This window comes from Gobio gobio, assembly GCF_949357685.1.
Source record: "Gobio gobio genome assembly, chromosome: 23".
NCBI lineage: Eukaryota > Metazoa > Chordata > Actinopteri > Cypriniformes > Gobionidae > Gobio > Gobio gobio.
Window position 1 is genome coordinate 5,268,687 of NC_137119.1, and position 22,559 is coordinate 5,291,245.

Below are 22,559 nucleotides of genomic sequence, written 5' to 3' on the forward strand. Positions count from 1 at the left end.
ATGAGTCTCAATTTCTGTTGAGACATTCAGATGGTAGAGTCAGAATTTGGCGTAAACAGAATGAGAACATGGATCCATCATGCCTTGTTACCACTGTGCAGGCTGGTGGTGGTGGTGTAATGGTGTGGGGGATGTTTTCTTGGCACACTTTAGGCCCCTTAGTGCCAATTGGGCATCGTTTAAATGCCATGGCCTACCTGAGCATTGTTTCTGACCATGTCCATCCCTTTATGACCACCATGTCCCCATCCTCTGATGGCTACTTCCAGCAGGATAATGCACCGTCACAAAGCTCGAATCATTTCAAATTGGTTTCTTGAACATGACAATGAGTTCACTGGACTAAAATGGCCCCCACAGTCACCAGATCTCAACCCAATAGAGCATCTTTGGGATGTGGTGGAACGGGAGCTTCGTGCCCTGGATGTGCATCCCACAAATCTCCATCAACTGCAAGATGCTATCCTATTAATATGAGCCAACATTTCTAAAGAATGCTTTCAGCACCTTGTTGAATCAATGCCACGTAGAATTAAGGCAGTTCTGAAGGCGAAAGGGGGTCAAACACAGTATTAGTATGTGTTCCTAATAATCCTTTAGGTGAGTGTATATTGATATATAAAAATGTGCAATTTAATTGTGTGTTGATTATTAAAGCTGCAGTCTGTATGTTTTGCCTCTTTGTCGCCATCTCGGTTTGTGTAATTATCATCTTTACGTGGGTTGTGCATCGGCACGGCTCCACAGCGCTGATGAATCCAATGTTTTGAGGAGTGTGTGGCTGTCAGTCACCACACCGGTGTGGATGCTGTACTTCAGAATCACAGTTTCTACGTCTGGGAAGTATGATCAAAATAAGAATTTTCACCGGAAAATGTCACCTGAACAAGTAACATGTCTGCCACTTTTCAGATCAACTTAGAAAAAAAGGCATTAGAATAAATCGCGCTACCAACGGTGATTGAATCTAACGATCGCTTAGCTCATATCACATCAAACCGTGCAAATCATTATTATTGCTATACTTTGTTCTCAAATTGTTAATGTTAACAACATTAGCATTGCGTGACTGTGTATTTAGTGTGTATTAGCGGTAGTAGATTTCAATTTCTGTACAGTCTAATCTGTTGCTTTTGACTACGGGTGAATCACTGATGGTTGTCGTTTGAAACTTCATACTCCATCAAAATGATTTGTTTAATTATTCCAGCTGCTGTGAGAAAAGGCTATAAATGATCCGCCACCTGCAGCATCCTCACATGCAATAGCCGGTCTCCTCATTTATGTATACAGACGTGACGTAAGGATGCAAGGACATAATTGAATTTCCCGCGGAAAGCTACCATACCACTCTAATTATAACACATTATCACAAGCTTACCGTCGTGAATCAGGCTAAGGTAAGGAGATAGTTTTGAACACTGGCTAGTTATGGACTTTTGGATCATTTTTAACCAAAAAAGTTACTGACTACAGCTTTAAATACATTTGATTAATCAATTGACTATTAAAAAAAAGCTTCATTTTCGGTTTTGGCTTTTGAATAAATGAGTACATTTTACTTTGGTTAAAGAAAAATCCTTTCAGTGCATCACTATAGCCAGCCAAAAACCAGCTTTGTCAGGTTGAGAGACCAAACCTGCTTAAACCACTTAAAAGGTGTACTATGTAACTTTTCCGTCCGCTGTTATAGGTCACCTATTCAAAACAAAGGCGTAGTTTTATGACGGCAAGTTTGAGCGCAGAATCGTGGGACATGTGGTCTTCACCTCACAGCCGGTGGGAAAGAATCGGGATAGGGCTTAGTCGACTCCCTCACACGTCTCGGTTCTTTGGTTAGAATAGCAATTTTCTCACTATTTACAAATAGTTGGAAACATTTGGGATATTGTAATTACTCAACTGTACAAAATGTATAACACTGGCCTAGTGGTTTTTGGATGTTTTACTGAAAAAATGTTACATAGTGCAGCTTTAAGAGACCTGTTTTTTTTTTTTAGCACAAAAAAAAAAAAAAAAAAATTCACTGCAACACATTGCCTTTTCTTTATTAACCACCAGTGAAAACTACGACTATATCATGCCCTACGGCAAAAATATGCCCTTGGTCATATCCTAATGTGCTTGATGTGAATGAAAATGCCCTATAGTGATCATGTAAGCATGGCGTCAGTTTTTCTGAGGAGACTGAAGTCTGGACTGTATGCTTGTCTAAAGAAAACCTGCATTGCACTTCTAGATTGTGTGTGTGGAGGCCGTATGTGTGTCATACAGCAAGTCTTATTGTGTGCAGTGATTTATAGTGTGCGTATGTGTGTATGTTGTGCATGTTGCTCTCATAGGACACCGCAAAACACACAAGGGCGGAGGAGAGCGCTGACCCCACGGTCATACCTCATTACCAGTGGAAAGAGAGACAGACAGTGAGACAGTCATATATAAACCCAGCAGAGCATCAGGCACACTGACAAGCAAATGTCTCTCTCTCTCTCTCGTTCTCTGAGTAATGGACAGTGGGCAGAGAGGGAGATGGGCTGAGAAATGACCTACAGCCAGAGAGCACAGGTAATCAGTCACACACACATTCCCAGCAGGACGAGCATCAAGCCTGCCTCATGCTACACACTATAGGAGGACATGTTCAGTGTCAGGCCTAGACCTTTAATAGACAAAGGTCCCCCAACAATAAAGGACATATGAGACATATAGAAGGTCACGTTTAGAAAGAAGAGCATTAATGACATTGATGTGCTACAGCGATACAGGAAAATCTAAGTAGCACAAGGGCCCACTGAAATGCCTTGAAACACAACATTATTCAATGTGTTGACGTAATTTCCACTGAAACAGGAAGACAGGACGGGACATATCTAACAGCTCCTCCCCTTTTTTAAAACAGCCAATAGCGTTTAGTTTATATCACAGCTCGTTCAGAGCCGTTGAGCCGGTACAGCCATAGTTTCCTCCTAATCTCCTCCATATCGCTATAAAATATAATTCTGTGCAGAATTCAAACAGGTCCGATACGTTTTCTGGTCTGCAGCGGCTCGATCACATGATCCGCTCTGTACTGTCGTGTCTCTGGACCGACTCAACCACATTATCCACTTACATTATGATGCCCTATATACTATAGTGCACTGTCTGAATCGTTCCTTATCCCCTATATAGTGCACTGTCTGAATCGTTCCTTATCCCCTATATAGTGCACTGTCTGAATCGCTCCCTATCCCCTATATAGTGCACTGTCTGAATCGTTCCTTATCCCCTATATAGTGCACTGTCTGATCGTTCCCCATCCCCTATATAGTGCACTGTCTGAATCGTTCCTTATCCCCTATATAGAGCACTGTCTGATCGTTCCCCATCCCCTATATAGTGCACTGTCTGAATCGTTCCTTATCCCCTATATAGAGCACTGTCTGATCGTTCCCCATCCCCTATATAGTGCACTGTCTGATCGTTCCCTATCCCCTATATAGTGCACTGTCTGAATCGTTCCCTATCCCCTATATAGTGCACTGTCTGAATCGTTCCTTATCCCCTATATAGTGCACTGTCTGAATCGTTCCCTATCCCCTATATAGTGCACTGTCTGATCGTTCCCTATCCCCTATATAGTGCACTGTCTGAATCATTCCCTATCCCCTATATAGTGCACTGTCTGATCGTTCCCTATCCCCTATATAGTGCACTGTCTGAATCATTCCCTATCCCCTATATAGTGCACTGTCTGAATCGTTCCCTATCCCCTATATAGTGCACTGTCTGATCGTTCCCTATCCCCTATATAGTGCACTGTCTGAATCATTCCCTATCCCCTATATAGTGCACTGTCTGATTGTTCCCTATCCCCTATATAGTGCACTGTCTGAATCATTCCCTATCCCCTATATAGTGCACTGTCTGATCGTTCCCTATCCCCTATATAGTGCACTGTCTGATAGTTCCTTATCCCCTATATAGTGCACTGTCTGATCGTTCCTTATCCCCTATATAGTGCACTGTCTTATCGTTCCTTATCCCCTATATAGTGCACTGTCTGATCGTTCCTTATCCCCTATATAGTGCACTGTCTGATCGTTCCTTATCCCCTATATAGTGCACTGTCTGAATCGTTCCTTATCCCCTATATAGTGCACTGTCTGATCGTTCCTTATCCCCTATATAGTGCACTGTCTGATCGTTCCTTATCCCCTATATAGTGCACTGTCTGAATCGTACCTTATCCCCTATATAGTGCACTGTCTGATCGTTCCTTATCCCCTATATAGTGCACTGTCTGAATCATTCCCTATCCCCTATATAGTGCACTGTCTGAATCATTCCCTATCCCCTATATAGTGCACTGTCTGAATCATTCCCTATCCCCTATATAGTAATGCATTGTAAGTGCATGTACTGTAAAAAAAAGTGTAAGCAGAGCAATATACTGAAACTGAATTGCAGGTCAACCAACAAATGGCTTACTTACAGTTATTTAGTTTTAATTTTGACATTGAAAAGCTCTACAGACGGGCCGTACACACAGAAGGCATTTTTCCATTCCACTGTAAACATGCACTAGATGACATGTTTGTGTCTTTCACGTCTCGTGTATTTTGCAGCGTCTCGTGCATGACACAGATTTTTAAAATGCATTCGTATCACTGACCCGTGTCTGTGTTTTGTGTGATTGGCAGCCCTGCAGCCCTGAAGGCCTGTTCACACCAGTGATATCGTTCCTCTGTCATTAATGGTATGGCATGCACTTCCCTATTCTCACAGAATTAGAATGATAAACTTCATCTTCAGTTATCGTCCTTACTGTGAACAGCCCTTATGGTTACTAGGCGAGATCTCTATTTGTGAGAAATGCTGTCTTACCTGGAAGGTGACAGGCTGATAGATGTCAGATAGGCGGAACTGCTTCAGGAAGCGCTCATCCTCGCTCCAGAAAAGTCGGATATCTGGGATGTCGAATAGAACCATGGCCAACCTCTCCAGCCCCAGACCAAAAGCCCAGCCCATCTTATTACCAGCACCAGCTGCAGAAAAGAATAACAACTGAATGAGAAACTCCATTTTAGTCCATTTTAGTGTTTGTTTCTTTGAGTGTGACATCGTGTCATGAAACACAAATGTTTCAACAAGGATGAATGCAACTAGTCACAACTAATCTACACAAACCCAAAACCTTAATGTTCTTCTGTTGTGTTGCAGCATGAGCTTTAAGTCAACATGAAATCAGAGCCTCAAATCTCTAGAAACGTTGCTGATCGTTATGTGCATGATTCATCTGTTTATGTTATTCCAAATAAAAACTCAAATGTTTGCTCAGTAATCTTTCATGAAAAAGGAATAACTTGCTCCTCTTTTTGAGATTTTGATATGATATCCGTACTTTCACAAGCCAATCATTACCCATCTACTTTGTTTGTATTTAGTTTCAATAGGAAACACATCAGATTAAAGAGGACCTATTATGCCCTTTTTCAAAGTCTTGATTTCATTTTTGGGCTCTACTAGAGCAGGTTTTCAAGCTTCAATGTTCAAAAAACACATTATTTTCCCCATATTCTCCATTGTTGCGGCTCCTCTCTTCCCAGTCTGTCAGTAACGCTCTGTTTAGTTCCTGTCTCTATGAAGCCCCTCCTTCTGAAAAGCACAATGTGCCCTGATTGGTCGGCTGGAGCAGTGTGTTGTGATCGGTCAAGCGCTTTGAGTGTGTTTGGGAAATGTCCCGCCACCAGTTTCAACACACTACTAACTAGGGCTGCACGATCTAATTGCGATTATTCTGGTTAAAATTGCAATTTGCGATTTAACTGTGATTTTTTTTTATCATTATGATTATTATTATTGCTAAAAAAAAAATATTTACAAAATAAGAAATATTACTATTACAATAACATTTTCATTATTAAAAATAGAGTATTTAAGAATAAATATAACAATATACTACTACTACTACAACTACTACTACTAATAATAATAATAATAATAATAATTATAATATTAATATTTACAAAAAAACTGCTGGGTTACCTGTTAATATGCAGACAGCCTATGACTAAAAAATCATTATAAAAGGTCTAAGGATTATTGTAAAATTATTATTATAAAAATCTGTGCTTTTTATCTGTGAAATCAATTTCTTAAAGTCTATGTCTTTAATATGAAATATGAGCCTCTTATGCGTCCACTGTGGGGATTATAACTCACATACATTGAAGAAAAACATGGATTGTCATATAAATTTATTTAGAGAGAAGTATAATTTTTCTCATTTGTTACCAAAAAAGTTTCATTCATACTGGAGGCCAGAGGGCGCCCTCGAGCAGAAACTCCACATTTGCCTCAGAGAAGTAATCGTTTTCAGGAAATCCCTAACGTGAAGCTAAGCTAGCACTGTAGGCTGAATAAGATATAAGATAGAAACGCTTTGACTGATTAAATATGAAGACAATAAACACGACTGCATCAAGATATGGTGTATTTGAGTTCTTCAAGGCTTCTCGGGTATTCTCCTAATAATAAAGCAGTGCTGATTGACACAGACTGTATCACTGTATACTATAGATAATGTATTGTCTGCCTCATAAGAAGCCCCGTCAGCTCACAAACACTCGACTGGCTATATGAAGTGAGTTAAAACATGTTATTAAACGTATTTTGTTGGACAACAGGTTTATGAACGCTTCTCATTACTAGTTTGGGAAGATGTTTGACACGTGTTGCTTTTTCAAACACACGTTATAAGTGACTCAAACTCGCAGTGCTTTCAGACGGAGCAGCGTTTACTCCTGATCACAGAGCCGCTCTTCACTAACACACTGGGCATATATTAATTTGATTAAAATCGCAGCCTTTGCGCTTTTAATTGCAGCCCTACACTAACTAACTCAACCAGGTCCCGCCCCTTTATTCTGCATATTAATTAATTAATTAATTAAATGAGGAATATTGTGATGTGTTCATTCCTGGAAGAACTACAATGAAGGCGTTCAAGACTACAATGGAGGCGTTTCAGGAAGTTAATAAACAGTGACACTGAAATAGAGAAGAACTCACTTCACACTTTGTGACATTGCAGAGATTTTTCATACTCAAACGGCAACATTATAGCCTAGAAATCTAGACGCACCCTAGCGGCAGCAAATATAATTTGCAGCCAGGGTGTTCTAGCAATTCTCCGTTGGCTTGCCAGCTGGAAAAACCAAACTCTGGTCAGGCCAATCACATCGGGTATAGAGTCGGTGGGCGTGATTAACATAATGACGGCAAAGTTGTGACGGTTCCGCGTGCTACTTGAAAACAAAGAAGCTGGCGAACAGCGGTCTTTCGAACCGGCTTTGGCCGCGACTCTGGAAGACTTGGAGTGAAGCTTTTCTTTGAGAAAAGAACAAAGAACACCACTGAAGTCATTCTTAAGAAAGGAAGATGTGTTAGGAGTTTTGCCGACCGGATACGGCGAAAGTTTAATCTATCTACTAGCTCCGCTTCACCTTCTGCGTTGCTCTGGTTGGTTGAAGCGCTATCCTAAGCCCCATTTCCACCGAAATTACCCGGAACAATTTGTACAAGGAACTTTTTTTACAGGAACTTTTTTCCCCCAGATCTGCTGCTATCTGCGTTTCCACTGCGGTCTAAAGTAAAATGAAGATTAGGCGAATTAGTCCTGAGACATGGGACTGCGCGCGACTGTTCTTCCCAGTCACCGACGGACAATAATATTTTTTGTGCGATACTGTCTGCAACAATAACAAGTATGGAGGAGATTCAAGCAGCGCTGCTTTTGCTAGTTATGTATTGGTTTACTAAATATGTAATTAACAAAACTGTGGAAAAGAGACGAGCACTGATACTAAAGCGTATTCTGAAAGCTTGTAAAGCTAGATTTAAAATAAGACAACGCATGTTATTATCAGCTATTACTGACATTGACCGTGCGATGGCTAAGACAAACACGCGCCATTGCACAGAAAGACTGATATTGACTGAACGCAGAGCGATCCTCGCAAAATACTTTTTAAAATGCCGGTTGAAATAAAATGCTGCTTGAGCTCAACCAATCAGCATGTTCAGCGAAAGTCCCACCCCCGAAAGTTCCCGAACTTTGAAACAGTACAACCTCGCGAGCAGGGCCGTTTCGGAGGGGGAAATATTTACCCAGAACTTCATTTAGACCCTGGTTCCTGCGGTGGAAACACACAGAGGACCACCCCAAAGTTCCTGGGGAAAGTTCCTGCGGTGGAAACGCGGCTCTATTGCGTGCAGAGGGAATTTAACAGACAACCGTTTATCCCGCCCCTCGGATTGAGCCCTGCCAATGGTGAGTTCCCAGACCCAACATCTTGATGTGGATCTGGCTTGTTAGGCTATAGATGCACCCTAGCGGCAGCAAATGTAATTTCCAGCCAGGGTCTTCTAGCAACTCTCCGTCGACTTGCGAGCTTAAAAAACAAACTCTGGTCAGGCCAATCACATCGTGTATAGAGTCGGTGGGTGGGCTTAACATAATGACGGCAGAGTTGTGACGGTTCCGCGTGAATTCCCTGCTAACAAAGAATAGTCGTTCTTAAAAAAGGAAGATGTGTTCGGAGTTTTGTCGACCAGATACCGTATAAGTTTAATCTATCAACTAGCTCCACTGGTGGGAAAACACATGGGACTCAGCCACAACCTGCTTGTGATTGTTGTCTCACCACTGATAGCGCTCTGGTTGGTTGTAGTGCTATCCTATTGCGTGCAGAGGGAATTTGAAAGACAACCGTTTATCCCGCCCCTCGGATTGAGCCCTGCCAATGGTGAGTTCCCAGACCCAACATCTTGATGTGGGTCTGGCTTGTCAGGCTAGCAACATTACACACCAAAGTAGAAAAAAGCAGAATAGGTCCTCTTTAATTAAAAAATGTCTGAATAAGTCAAATGTGTTGCTAATGGCATTTCACGTTGACGTCAACTCATGTGACAGCGTTAAATGAATCAGTTTTAAGATCAACAGGTAGAGGAATAACTAAATTGATATATCCCGTTGATTGACAGCCAGCAACAAGGCCGTGCGGCTCTCAGGCAAGTCAACGTTGGAAATAGCGCTGCTATTTCAGATGTGATTATACTCATTACGGATTTTTATTTGCTTTGCAACCCTGTGTGACCTACGGTGAGCGGAAGAGTGAGCAGATTTTCCAAGCCTTTCACTCTCTCTCAAGCCACTGTTTAACCCAGTGAGGCATTCCTTCAGATGTGAAGGAAATGTGTTTTATATGTTAATGAAGGGAATGCTCAGGGGTCAAAATGCTCAGCCAGATGGGACAGAAATCTGAATAAATCTAACCTTCAGACGTACAAATCAATCAACTCTCCCTTCTTCCCCCGAGTGGAGACATTAACGATTCCGATCTCTCTCAAGACCGCGGAATAAAAATTGTTTCAAATACTCATTTTACTAATTGCAAAAAAATTATATATATATATGCAACTTTCTTTTTAATTGTCTTCAAGCTTGAATAAGCATGACTTGATTTGAATGGGACCTAGAATTAGATTTTAATACATGATTTATCCAAAGAAAATGCAAGTGCTGTTTGCCCATGAAAAAGTTCATGTAATGTAGTGTTGCTAGGCTGTTGCTAAGTGATCAGTCTTGGTGCATGTTAATTGGCCTAAATCAACTTAAATCGGTTTTGTTTTTCGTAGTCTAATAATATTTTTTTTAAAACATGGCCGCCTCCGTAAGGGGTTTAAAACCGGGTTATGCAAAATTCTGAATTTAAAGGTAAAGTTTATTTTTCATACTTTCATATTTTCAAACAACCTTGCAAACACCCCCAACTCAAACATCACAAACACAGATCTTACAGGTGCTTGGGAAGGCATGTCTCAATAGGTAAATGTAGCTACTTTCAATATAAGGTCCAAAATCATACTTTTAGCTGTGTTGCTTTGTGTCATGAGTAAACAAATGAGTAGACGAACACTATCTAGAGCGAACATGAGCATCTTGCTTATAATTAGGGATTCACCGAATCCAGATTTTTGGGGCTCGGCCGAATACCGAATCCACTGGTTAAGATTCTGCCGAATCCCGAAACCGAATACTGAATCTTACTCCCGTCCTCAGTCCATTATCACAGTCAACACATTAATGACGTAAACAACATCCACAGCAGTGTATTTTTTTATTTTATTTTATTTTACGTGACGTGGGGGCGGAGTCGGCATGGGGGAAAACAGTCAATTCCCACACAATGTAAATGTATGGGGTTAACCCAGTATAGTCTGTGTAGAATCACTTTTGCCGCTCGACAGAGCAAGATATATAGAAAAACTGAAAACTCAGATTGTCCGTACAGTATCTGTGACTGATAAACGACCCAACACAATGGCCAGAGGTGTCATTTTCTCATCAAAATACATGCAGCTCCGCCGACCCCCATTTAGGTATGACATGCCAACTTCATAAATCACCGTCTTTCCACGAAGATGTTAATTCAGTGTTCCTGAATTGAATGGATAAAATATGTATTACATACATTTAACGTTTTAAAATGATCTTGTGCTATAAAATTTATATTTGGAGTTGACATGTCAGTGTCACAATATTATTAGAATTACTGACAATAGCAAAGTTTTTTTATTAACTTTTTTATAGCAACCGTCTTCATCAAAAGACTGTGTGATTTATGAAGTAGCCACTATTATATTGTGTAATATTTGTGGGAGCAGCTGCATTTTGATGAGAAAATGTACAAGTGTCGTACATATAATGTGACTATCAGCTTGAAGCACAAGCATGAGCTCAGCCCTTCCCTGCTTCCCATCATGAAATAAAGAAGACTTTTGAATGTTTTGTACATGAATAACCTCACGCATTATGTGGCTGTGATCGCTCATCGTGAAAAACTGCTTTAACGAGTCCCGTACGTGACAAGTATGACTTTATTGGCGTTTTGATCAACAAAGTTTTGCCATTGCAATTAATGAAATCACTTTTTTTAATCTTTACATTAATACCGGCATCATGTAGTGCAAATGTTTAATTGTAATGGACGTATTGCACAGGCTTTCGGAATTGTAGCATAAAACTTCAGATCAGGGTTTTTTAACTTACTAGAGGTGCAGAACGCCACATGGCAACTTTTCAAAAATAAATCGTAATCATTACAAAGAGTAAAGATAAAGCGTCTGACAAGGTCTACGTGTATTCATTCTAATGGCTTGTTTTCCCCCACGCCATATGGCGGATATGATGTATTATGGGCATTCCCAGTAATTCCAACCAAGTCTATATTCGGCCGAATCCGAATCCTGGATTCGGTGCATCCCTACTTATAATAAACACATCCAACGTATCTGCACCAGGTACATTTTTTGACATGACCCCACAACTGTTTGAGGCTGTCTGCACTGGAAACTTATAAACTGGTACTTTTGTCTTTCTGAGCTGCATGATGATGCTGTACGATATTGACGCATCCTTTGTACACTGATAAAAAATATTTTGTGGTTAAGTAAATACTACAGAAAAAACGAATGTAATTTTTACATGAAAAAGTTAGTTCAGGCAAGAATTTAAAAAAGTAAGTAAATTCTATATTAGTACTCAATTTAAGCTAGTAGAAATTAAAGCGTAAATATCAGCATTATGAAATTAAGTAAAACTACTACTCGTGTTCCCATCATGCACCGGGGTTTGAATAATTAATAATGTTGTTTTTTTTTCCAGCTGTATTTACACTGTATTTTCAGATTTTGTGCTCAAACACCCAAAGTGAGCCACATAAAGCCTCCTCTCAGTACTAAATTAAGTTATTTTTTGCGGCTTATTGCGCTTTAACAGTTAAATACAAACAAAATAATTTCAAAATGACAATGTTCATAAAAACAAAGTCAGTTCTGTTTTAAGTGAACGTAAACAGTTGAGAAAACGCATGTGTAACAGTGTAATGGATCCGTGCGTCAGGTCTTAAAGTGACAGTAGCCTAATATTCCTGCTGCCAAATAATGAGATAATGTTAAAAATATCTATATGGCAGTTTTTCCCCATGGTATCGATGTCAAAATTGTGGCCAGTGAAAATGAGAGTGGCTAGTAACTTTGGAAAACCACTAGCCACAGTGACTGGTCAGCAAAAAATGTCAAGCCTTGGTTGTGCAACAGGTTTCTAAGAGAGGCGAGAAAGACTTGAATGAATGTGTCTGAATTTTGGATATCACCCATAATTATTGGTGAAAAAGTGTGATTTTGTGTTGTTATGGTGACACATCAACTAATAACAATAATCATAAATGTTTCTTGAGCAGCAAATCATCATATCGGAATGATTTCTGAAGGATCATGTGACACTGAAGACTGGAGTCATGATGCTGAAAAATGTAGGAATAAATTTAAAACAGAAAACACTAATATTACTGTTTTTACTAAAAGTCTTACTAACCCCAAGTTTTTGAATCTACAGGATTTTGTGTACATCAACGGCGATATGAAAAGGCCTCTGCACAATTTGAGGCATCGTTCACGTGCGCAACCTGTTGGCAGCAATAGTCACGGGGACGCCTGCCTTAGCAAGCAGCTCTAATTACACGGATGATGATGTAGATGGAAGGAAGACTCCACTACAGTCGCTCCGCCGCTGAGCCGTGGATTGATGGTCGGGCTGATTGCTATCCCTCGTCTGTCAGTGCAAATCACGAGCACATCCAGGGAGATAAAAGAGAGGTGTAAAGCGTTGTGACACGGCTAAGAGTGAAGCGGAGGATACGCGGACCGGCGCCAACACACACACCGTGAACTCCAGAGACGTCAGCCAGAAGCTGGCGTGGCTCTCAGCTGTCGCCGATGACCTCAGACGAACGCCACAGCCATGCCTTTTCCCTCCCTCTTTGAGTCTATGAGGGCCGTTGCACTCATAGCCAATCACAAAGGGGGTGTGTGAGGGGACGTCGAGCGTGGGCTGCGTTTGACGCCATTCGCCTCGTGATGACATCAGCGGGGCTTACAGTCCTTGGCAGCTTTGACTCACAGCTTGACGCCTCTTTGCTTCCCCTCCCTGCCAATCTCTCTCATTCGGTCTCCTACATGCCTCCAATGCTCATTCAAATCTCCTGTTGCCTCCCTGTATTCCTCACTTTACGTCCTTTCATCACCCCCATCCCAACATTTTCTGCCACTTTCCATTGGTTTTCTTTCGCTGATTCAACTATCCCCTTGATTCTTTAGTCTCTCAACACCTCTCATGTGTCTTTTCCTCTAGTGTTGATGTAGATTTTCACTAGTCGGCCCTCAGCAGAAACACGCCTGCTGTTTTCAGCATTAATAATCATGTTTGACAACAGGCTGCAGTCTGTAAAACAGCCGTTGGCATGCTGGTCTAGCTTTTTTAAGATGGCTGTGCTTACAGGCTTTGGCTAAGGTCTTAATATTTTATTTCTCCTACTTGCTTATTAAAGTTTAAAAATTGGGAGTTTGGAAATGGTGATCCCCAATCTGGAGGTGATTCTGGTACTCTAGGGAATATATGACACCCACCTAAATAATAATTACCTAAGCTGAAATACCTTTTGTATAGATATATGGGCTTGACATTATCTTTTTTGCTGACCCGTCACTGTGGCTAGTGGTTTTCCAAAGTTACTAGCCACTCAGCAATTACACTGACCACAATTTTGACATCGATACCACAGGGAAAAACTGCCATATAGACATTTTTTTACATTATTTCATAATCTGCTGTCGCTTTAAGACCTGATGCACGGATCCATTACACTGTTACACATGCGTTTTCTTTCTCAACTGTTTACGTTCATTTAAAACAGAACTGACTTTGTGGCTTGATTCTGTTGTGTTGTGGCTTGATTTCAATGTGTTGTGGCTTGATTTTGATGTGTTGTGACTTGATTTTTTTGGTTTGTGGCTTGATTTTGTTGTGTTGTGGCTTGATTTTTTTGGTTTGTGGCTTAATTTTGTTGTGTTGTGGCTTGATTTCATTGTGTTGTGGCTTGATTCCGATGTGTTGTGGCTTGATTTCATTGTGTTGTGGCTTGATTTCGTTGTGTTGTGGCTTGATTTTGTTGTGTTGTGGCTTGATTTCGTTGTGTTGTGGCTTGATTTTGTTGAGTTGTTGATAGATTTCGTTGTGTTGTGGCTTGATTTTTTTGGTTTGTGGCTTGATTTTGTTGTGTTGTGGCTTGATTTTGTTGTGTTGTGGCTTGATTTCGTTGTGTTGTGGCTTGATTTTGTTGAGTTGTTGATAGATTTCGTTGTGTTGTGGCTTGATTTTTTTGGTTTGTGGCTTGATTTTGTTGTGTTGTGGCTTGATTTCGTTGTGTTGTGGCTTGATTTTTTTGGTTTGTGGCTTAATTTTGTTGTGTTGTCGCTTAATTTCGTTGTGTTGTGGCTTGATTTCGATGTGTTGTGGCTTGATTTCGATGTGTTGTGGCTTGGTTTCATTGTGTTGTGGCTTGATTGCGTTGTGTTGTGGCTTGATTTTGTTGTGTTGTGGCTTAATTTCGTTGTGTTGTGGCTTGATTTTGTTGAGTTGTTGATAGATTTCGTTGTGTTGTGGCTTGAATTAGTGAAAGCACAACCATGTATTTGAGTGTAAAACAGACACAAAAAAGTATGACTACTCATCGGTACCAACCAAGTAAATGTTACGCCATGTAAGTTGCTTAGCAATCATTGGCTCTGGCTTAAGATGTTTGTGGCGAACAAGGTCAAAGTGGGCAAACTTTGTGTCTTAATCATTGAAGAAAAACTCCCTGGGTTACGTCATTGAAACGCTTTCAGAGGTTAACAATACACAGTCATATGATTATTTTCCGTAGCATACTCCAATTATAGTTCACTCCAAAATGAATATCCCATGCCGTAGCGGTGTCACAGACTTCCACAGAGTTCAAAGCATTGGTGAATGTTGATGAAAGAAAACAGAAATGGATATTAGACTTTTGTGGCGTCAGCTTTGAGGTCACCTAATATGCTAACTTACTGAAAAGAAGACAAATAAACCACTGACTTGCATTGGCAAATTATGGTTCATGACTATGATCGTAAATAGGAATTTAAAAATGGGACAAGGACTTAAATAGCACCTTCAACCTTTACCAAATAGCATTTATCTATTTGCTAGATGGCTAAAAACGTCACACACATAAAAAAATAAAATAAATGTATTCTTGGTATAAAATATACACTTGACATTTTACCTGCGCCCTGTGTTTGAGAAAAGAAAAGTTCATTTCAGGAGACTGACTTTCTTGGCTGAGCGTGTTATAATCCTCTCTGGAGTATTTTTACTTTTTCACACATCTGTTTGTTTTAATCCTTCTTTCCACTTCAATAATCGCAGAGCAAATGCTTTTAATCATTAACCCGGCGAACAAGCCGTACTATTTATCTACTGCTGCCACGCCAGACAGACCAAACAGAGGAGGAGAGCACTTTAAAGACGACTCTCCGCTGGTAATGAAGGAGTCGCAATTTAGAGATTGGATTAAAAATACTCTAAAAAGAAACCGATCTTGTCTTCTCGTTTTTCCCACCATACACTAATTGGCTAATACTCTCCATTGTTTGAGCATACATTTCACAGAAAGCATGAGACATTGAGATATACAAACAACTTATATGTGTGTAGTGGTCAGCGTGCACACCATTCATTTTACACTGAGAGAAAGAAAAACCGATTAGAATACATAATCATCAGGTGTGTCACTTAAATTACCATTACAAGAAAACAGACACCTGCAGTCCACACTAACAACAGACATCCTCATCTATTCTGTTATGAACACAAAATTACATTTGCATAGTGAAATTAAAATGGATTTTGCAGGGGGAATATTGGCTCACGCAGCTCCTTACAGAACCATTATCATATATTAGCACTGTAGGTTATTAACTACTGCGGTTGTCTTTGTAATGAAGTGCTTTTGTTACTGTGTGTCGATACAGGGAGAGTTAAACATCAGTTGAGGGTGAAAGGGTTTAAAGCTGCTGGAAATTAAACTTCTTCTAGGCTGAAAAAGGTGGGAAGGTGGGAAATATCACTTGGGTTCTGGAAAAAACACTAAGATGAAACCAACCTACCAACAAAACCAATCACGTTTCATTCTCATACCATAGTTTTAGACAATAATACTCTGGAGTACAATTTTAACATTCAGTATTATCATCAGTCACATGGTCAACATTTGTTTTTAGAAAGTATGGTTATTGTGGTATACTTTTGTAAAATAAATAAATAAATAAATAAATAAATAAATAAATAAATAAATAAATAAATAAATAAATAAATAAATACAATTAATAAATACAATTAATAAATAGTAATAAAATGGATAAAATAATATATTAACAATTAATAAAAATAAATGTAACCCTTTATTTTTAATGTGTCTTTTCTGCAATGTAATTACACAAATAACCCTGAGTAATATTAATTAACTTAACTTTCTGCATGTTTAGGGTTACAACCATAGTAATTCTGTAGAATTTAGTGTCCTAACTTGTTACCAACCTACCAACCAACCAACTTACCTACCAACCAACCTACTACCTTACCCACCTACCTACCAACCAACCTACCAACCAACCTACTACCTTACCCACCTACCTACCAACCAACCAACTTACCTACCAACCAACCAACGAAACCAACCAACCTACTACCTTACCCACCTACCTACCAACCAACCAACCAACCAACCAACCTCCAGTACCTACCTACCCACCTACCTACCAACCAACCAACCAACCAACCAACCAACGAAACCAACCAACCAACCGACCTACCAACCAACCAACCAATCAACCAAACAACCAACCAACCAACCAACCAACCAACCAACCAACCAACCAACCAACCAACCAACCAACCAACCAACCAACCTACCAACCAACCAACCTACCAACGAAACCAACCAACCAACCAACCAACCAACCAACCAACGAAACCAACCAACCAAACGAACCAACCAACCAACCAACCAACCAACCAACCAACCAACCAACCAACCAACCAACCAATCAACCTACAAATCAATCAATCAACCAACCAACCAACCAACCAATCTACAAACCAAACAAACAAACAAACTACAGTGCCAACCAACCAACCTACAGTACCAACCAACCAAACAAACAACAAACAATCTACCTACCTACCTACCAACCAACCTACAGTACCAACCAACCTACCAATCAATCAACCAACCAACCAACCAACCTACCAACCAATCTACCTACAACCTACCAACCAAACAACCAACCAACCTACAGTACCTACCAACCAACCTACCTAAGCTAACAATCAACCAACCAACCTACCAACCAAATAAACAACCAACCAAAAAAACAAACAAACAACCTACCTACCTAACAATCAACCAACCAACCTACAGTACCAATCAACCAAACAAACAAACAACCAACCAACCAACCAAACTAACTAACAATCAACCAACCAACCTACAGTATCAACCAACCTACCAATCAACCAACCAACAGTACCTACCAACCAACCTACCTACCTAACAATCAACCAACCAACCAATCTACCTACAACCTACCTAACAATCAACCTACCAACCAAACAACCAACCAACCAACCTACCTACCTACCTACCAATCAATCAACCAACCTACAGTACCAACCAACCTACTAATCAACCAACCAACCTACAGTACCAACCAACCTAACTACCAACCATCCTACCTAACTACCAACCAACCAACCTACCTACCTAACTACCAACCTACCTAACTAACTACCAACCAACCTACCTACCTACCTACCTAACTAACTAACTAACTACCAACCAACCTACCTAACTACCAACCTACCTACTTAACTGCCAACCAACCTACCTACCAACCAACCTACCCAACTACCAACCAACCAACCTACCTAACTACCAACCTACCAACCTAACTGCCAACCAACCTACCTAACTACCAACCAACCAACCAACCAACCTACCTACCTACCTACCTACCTACCAACCAACCAACCAACCAACCAACCTACCTACCTAACTACCAACCAACCTAACTACCAACTGACCTACCTAACTACCAACTGACCAACCTACCTACCAACAAACCTACCTAACTACCAACCAACCGACCAACCAACCGACCAACCAACCGACCAACCAACCAACCAACCAACCTACCTACCTAACTACCGACCAACCTACCTACCTACCTACCTACCTACCTACCTACCTACCTACCTACCTACCTACCTACCTACCTACCTACCTACCTACCTACCTACCTACCTACCAACCAACCAACCTACCTACCTACCTACCTACCTACCTACCTAACTACCTACCTACCTACCTACCTACCTACCTACCTAACTACCAACCAACCAACCAACCAACCAACCAACCAATCAATCTGGCAAGTTTCATATCATGCTTTATCAGAATATGACTTTTTCAACCAAAGATCTTATTTAGATTTATGTCCACCACTAACTCAGGTGTCTGCTAGGGTGCTGTATACTATATCTTTATATATGAGCTCAATAACTGGGCTGAACAAATCAACCTGGAGCATCGCCGGCCAGAAACCCAGAGATGAAGAAAAGGGATGGCGCTTCCATGCATTATTGAATGGTCTAACAATATGATTGAGGGCAAATAACTTTTGTAGCGCTTGTTTTATTCATACAGATGATGAGAGGCAGTTGGCCCTTTCCCATGTCTTGGAGTATGATAGCTTTTGCTGAGAAGAAATGGTCACGGGAAAAGCCCAGAGGAGGCTGGAGGGGTGGAGAGGCCACGGACACAGCATCAGGATCTCCCCGGTCTGAGGGTCAGCATGCCTTGTAATGAAAGCGCCAGTGATGTGTGACACAGAATACAAAAATGACCGCCTAGACGACTACAATGAAAAGCAGGACATCTGGGTGATGGTCAAAGCATTTACCAACAGGTCTTCAGAATCCAGATCACGACCGATATGAATCAGCATTAATGTAGTATCACTGAGGTGCATACAATTATAGTTATTATTAATACATTTAATTCGTTTTTATTTGTATATACATTGTGTATAATGATGACTGAAATGGCAACTTTAGACATAAGAAAACGAATTAAACCGTATTAAATTAATGAAAAAAATGAAGAAAATGTAGTTTGACAGAAACACTCACCTAAAGGATTATTAGGAACACCTGTTCAATTTCTCATTAACGCAATTATGGAAAGAAAGAAAGGTGATTTAAGCCATTTTGAGCGTGGCATTTCACAATCTGCTCAGTTACTGGGATTTTCACGCACAACCATTTCTAGGGTTTACAAAGAATGGTGTGAAAAGGGAAAAACATCCAGTATGCGGCAGTCCTGTGGGCGAAAATGCCTTGTTGATGCTAGAGGTCAGAGGAGAATGGGCCGACTGATTCAAGCTGATAGAAGAGCAACTTTGACTGAAATAACCACTCGTTACAACCGAGGTCTGCAGCAAAGCATTTGTGAAGCCACAACACGCACAACCTTGAGGCGGATGGACTACAACAGCAGAAGACCCCACCGGGTACCACTCATCTCCACTACAAATAGGAAAAAGAGGCTACAATTTGCACAAGCTCACCAAAATTGGACAGTTGAAGACTGGAAAAATGTTGCCTGGTCTGATGAGTCTGGATTTCTGTTGAGACATTCAGATGGTAGAGGCAGAATTTGGCGTAAACAGAATGAGAACATGGATCCATCATGCCTTGTTACCACTGTGCAGGCTGGTGGTGGTGGTGTAATGGTGTGGGGGATGTTTTCTTGGCACACTTTAGGCCCCTTAGTGCCAATTGGGCATCGTTTAAATGCCACGGCCTACCTGAGCATTGTTTCTGACCATGTCCATCCCTTTATGACCACCATGTCCCCATCCTCTGATGGCTACTTCCAGCAGGATAATGCACCGTCACAAAGCTCGATTCATTTCAAATTGGTTTCTTGAACATGACAATGAGTTCACTGAACTAAAATGGCCCCCACAGTCACCAGATCTCAACCCAATAGAGCATCTTTGGGATGTGGTGGAACGGGAGCTTCGTGCCCTGGATGTGCATCCCACAAATCTCCATCAACTGCAAGATGCTCTCCTATCAATATGGGCCAACATTTCTAAAGAATGCTTTCAGCACCTTGTTGAATCAATGCCACATAGAATTAAGGCAGTTCTGAAGGCGAAAGGGGGTCAAACACAGTATTAGTATGTGTTCCTAATAATCCTTTAGGTGAGTGTATATAAAGTTAAGTTAAACATCAATCAGTCAATTAATTTGACCTAAACCAACAATTGTGTTCATCCAACTAAACTTAAACTTAACTTAAATTTAAAATGAACTAAATTCAATTGTGTGTAAAAACTTGCTTCAATTAAATTAAGTAAGGGTAATTAATTCATTTTTTGAGTGATAGTAAGCAGCTTTTAAACAAAAAGCTCAAACAAGACGGACATTAAAGGGACAGTCGTATCATTTATTACACAGCTTTTCCCCACATAAATAATGACTGGGATATGAAATATTGATTTAAGAAGAAACCTTACCTGTTTATTATCTTACAATCGATTACAGTGAACAAAACTATCATTCTAGCAACAAGACAAACACTTCAACAATATTACTATGGGCCTAGTATTAATACGGAAGTCCTTTGGTTTTATTTTACAGTAAATACAGTCAATAACTGAGGTTGCTTTTGAATGAAATGAGAGAGAGCGTGTCTATCCACGATGTGATATGAGAGATACGAACGAAGCACCGGCAAAATATACCTGGATGAGTGTCATTATACAGCATTGCTATTGGCAATGGTCATGATCAGCGAATAACTGACCTCGGAATGTCACAACTGACCAATAAGAATCAAGCATTTCAGAAAGCTGTGCAATAAACAAGTCAACCAAGCCATACACAAAATAAAGGGCGGGGCCTGGTTGCGTTAGTTAGTAGTGTGTTGAAACCAAGCAGCACCTCCCCCAGTTTCTCTTGAAGCTAATACGGAAGTGACTTAAACTGCAATTCATCGACTGGCCACTAGAGACAGGCTCCAGAAGGAGCAGAATCTCATTGAGCTCATGTTAAAATGCCCAACTGGGAAGAGAGGAGCTGCAACAATAGAGAATATGTGAAAAATAAGGTGGTTTTTTGAACAACTTGTTCTAGAGCCCAAAAACAAAATCAATTTTACAAACACTTTGTAAAAGGGCATAATATGGCCTCTTTAAAAATCTATTAGTGCAGCGAATTATATGTCATTTATTTGCTTGTGATGTTCAACGTGCCGTTTTCTTTTGAACTAGGACTAAACTTGGGATAATCTGAAAAGTTAACCTCTAGAATTACCAAATTAGCATTTAATCTGCTCTGAAATCCTCTGAACTCAAACAATGACCCGAGCTAAAACCGTGTCTGACAGCGTCCTCATTTATCTCCATCTCATTTCGCTGTCCTCTGGAGTCTTTTTTGTTGTGCCATGCTCATTTTGTCCTCTACTTAAAGGACGATGACAACCAAGTTCCTTTTATAAACCGCAGTAGCAAGTACAGCTAATTATTCATGAGAGGTTGACAATGTGGCTTAACCTCCTCTAAACGCTGGATAAAAACTAAGCCATGTCGAGTTCCACTTTCGCAAAAACTTCCTCCGTTTGGCTCACGCTGCCATTTGCATTTAATCCTCTCCAAATTAAAGGTGGTTTTTGGCATTTTGTGCGTGGTTAGCGCTTCGATACACGCGGCTAGTTCTTCGCATGGCATTGCATGGTATTAAAGAGTGTGCTACCTGTCATGAAGAAGGGCTTTTCGTTTTACTACATTTAATTAACAGTTGCACCTCTGTGAGATGGCAAACCCAACCTCATATGGATAAACAGATATATTAGCATGCTTGGTTCATTTACCAACTTATTACATCTCAATTAGTGTGTCTTGGCTATGCGGGGATGATTGCTCTGTCTGGCTGCACTCTGGTCCCACCGCACCAGCTGCCTGGGGACATTAAACCCCAACACTCGCACTGACATATTCATTCTCCTTTCTGTCTTTGAGCTCCACACAGTTAGTCTCCATCTTCCAAACGCTGAGAAAAAGAGCAGCAAACCAACCGAATTTAGACTAGGTCACGTCTTGGTCATGACCTGATCAACTCGTTCACTTTGAGCGGGGGAATATTCCCGCTAAAGCAGCGTGATATTGCATAAGACGAGCAGAACTTGCATGGAAGTACGGTGTGTTATACAACAGCATTGTTGAGTTATTGGTGCTGATTGCTTGGCACATGTTCCAGAGGTGTTGATTGATTCATTTTCTACATATGGCACTTTTCATGAGGAGGCTACAAAAAAAGACCTGGAAATCTTTAGAAAACTGATCAATTTCAACAATGCAGTTCCTAACCTTCAAATGTCGATAATCAACCTCAGGAGGTCACACTAAATATTGTGAAAATTATCATTTTCTGTTTATTTTCTAAATGTGGTTTGCCATTTTTGCGCATTTGTTACTACAATCTGGCATGTCTAAATTTAACTCAAACACTGATTTGTTGGCAATAA

The 22,559-nt window shown here is 40.5% G+C and overlaps 1 protein-coding gene across 5 annotated transcripts in view; it reads right to left on the reverse strand.

Annotated features, from left to right (window-relative positions):
- Nucleotides 1-22,559, reverse strand: part of fars2 (phenylalanyl-tRNA synthetase 2, mitochondrial) — a 277,814-nt gene that overhangs the window by 110,284 nt on the left and 144,971 nt on the right. For all 5 annotated transcript variants that reach the window (XM_079805981.1, XM_079805983.1, XM_079805980.1 and 2 more), the window contains exon 5: nt 4,867-5,027. In XM_079805981.1, the coding sequence (XP_079662107.1) occupies nt 4,867-5,027 (161 nt within the window). The remainder of the gene's footprint in view (nt 1-4,866; nt 5,028-22,559) is intronic.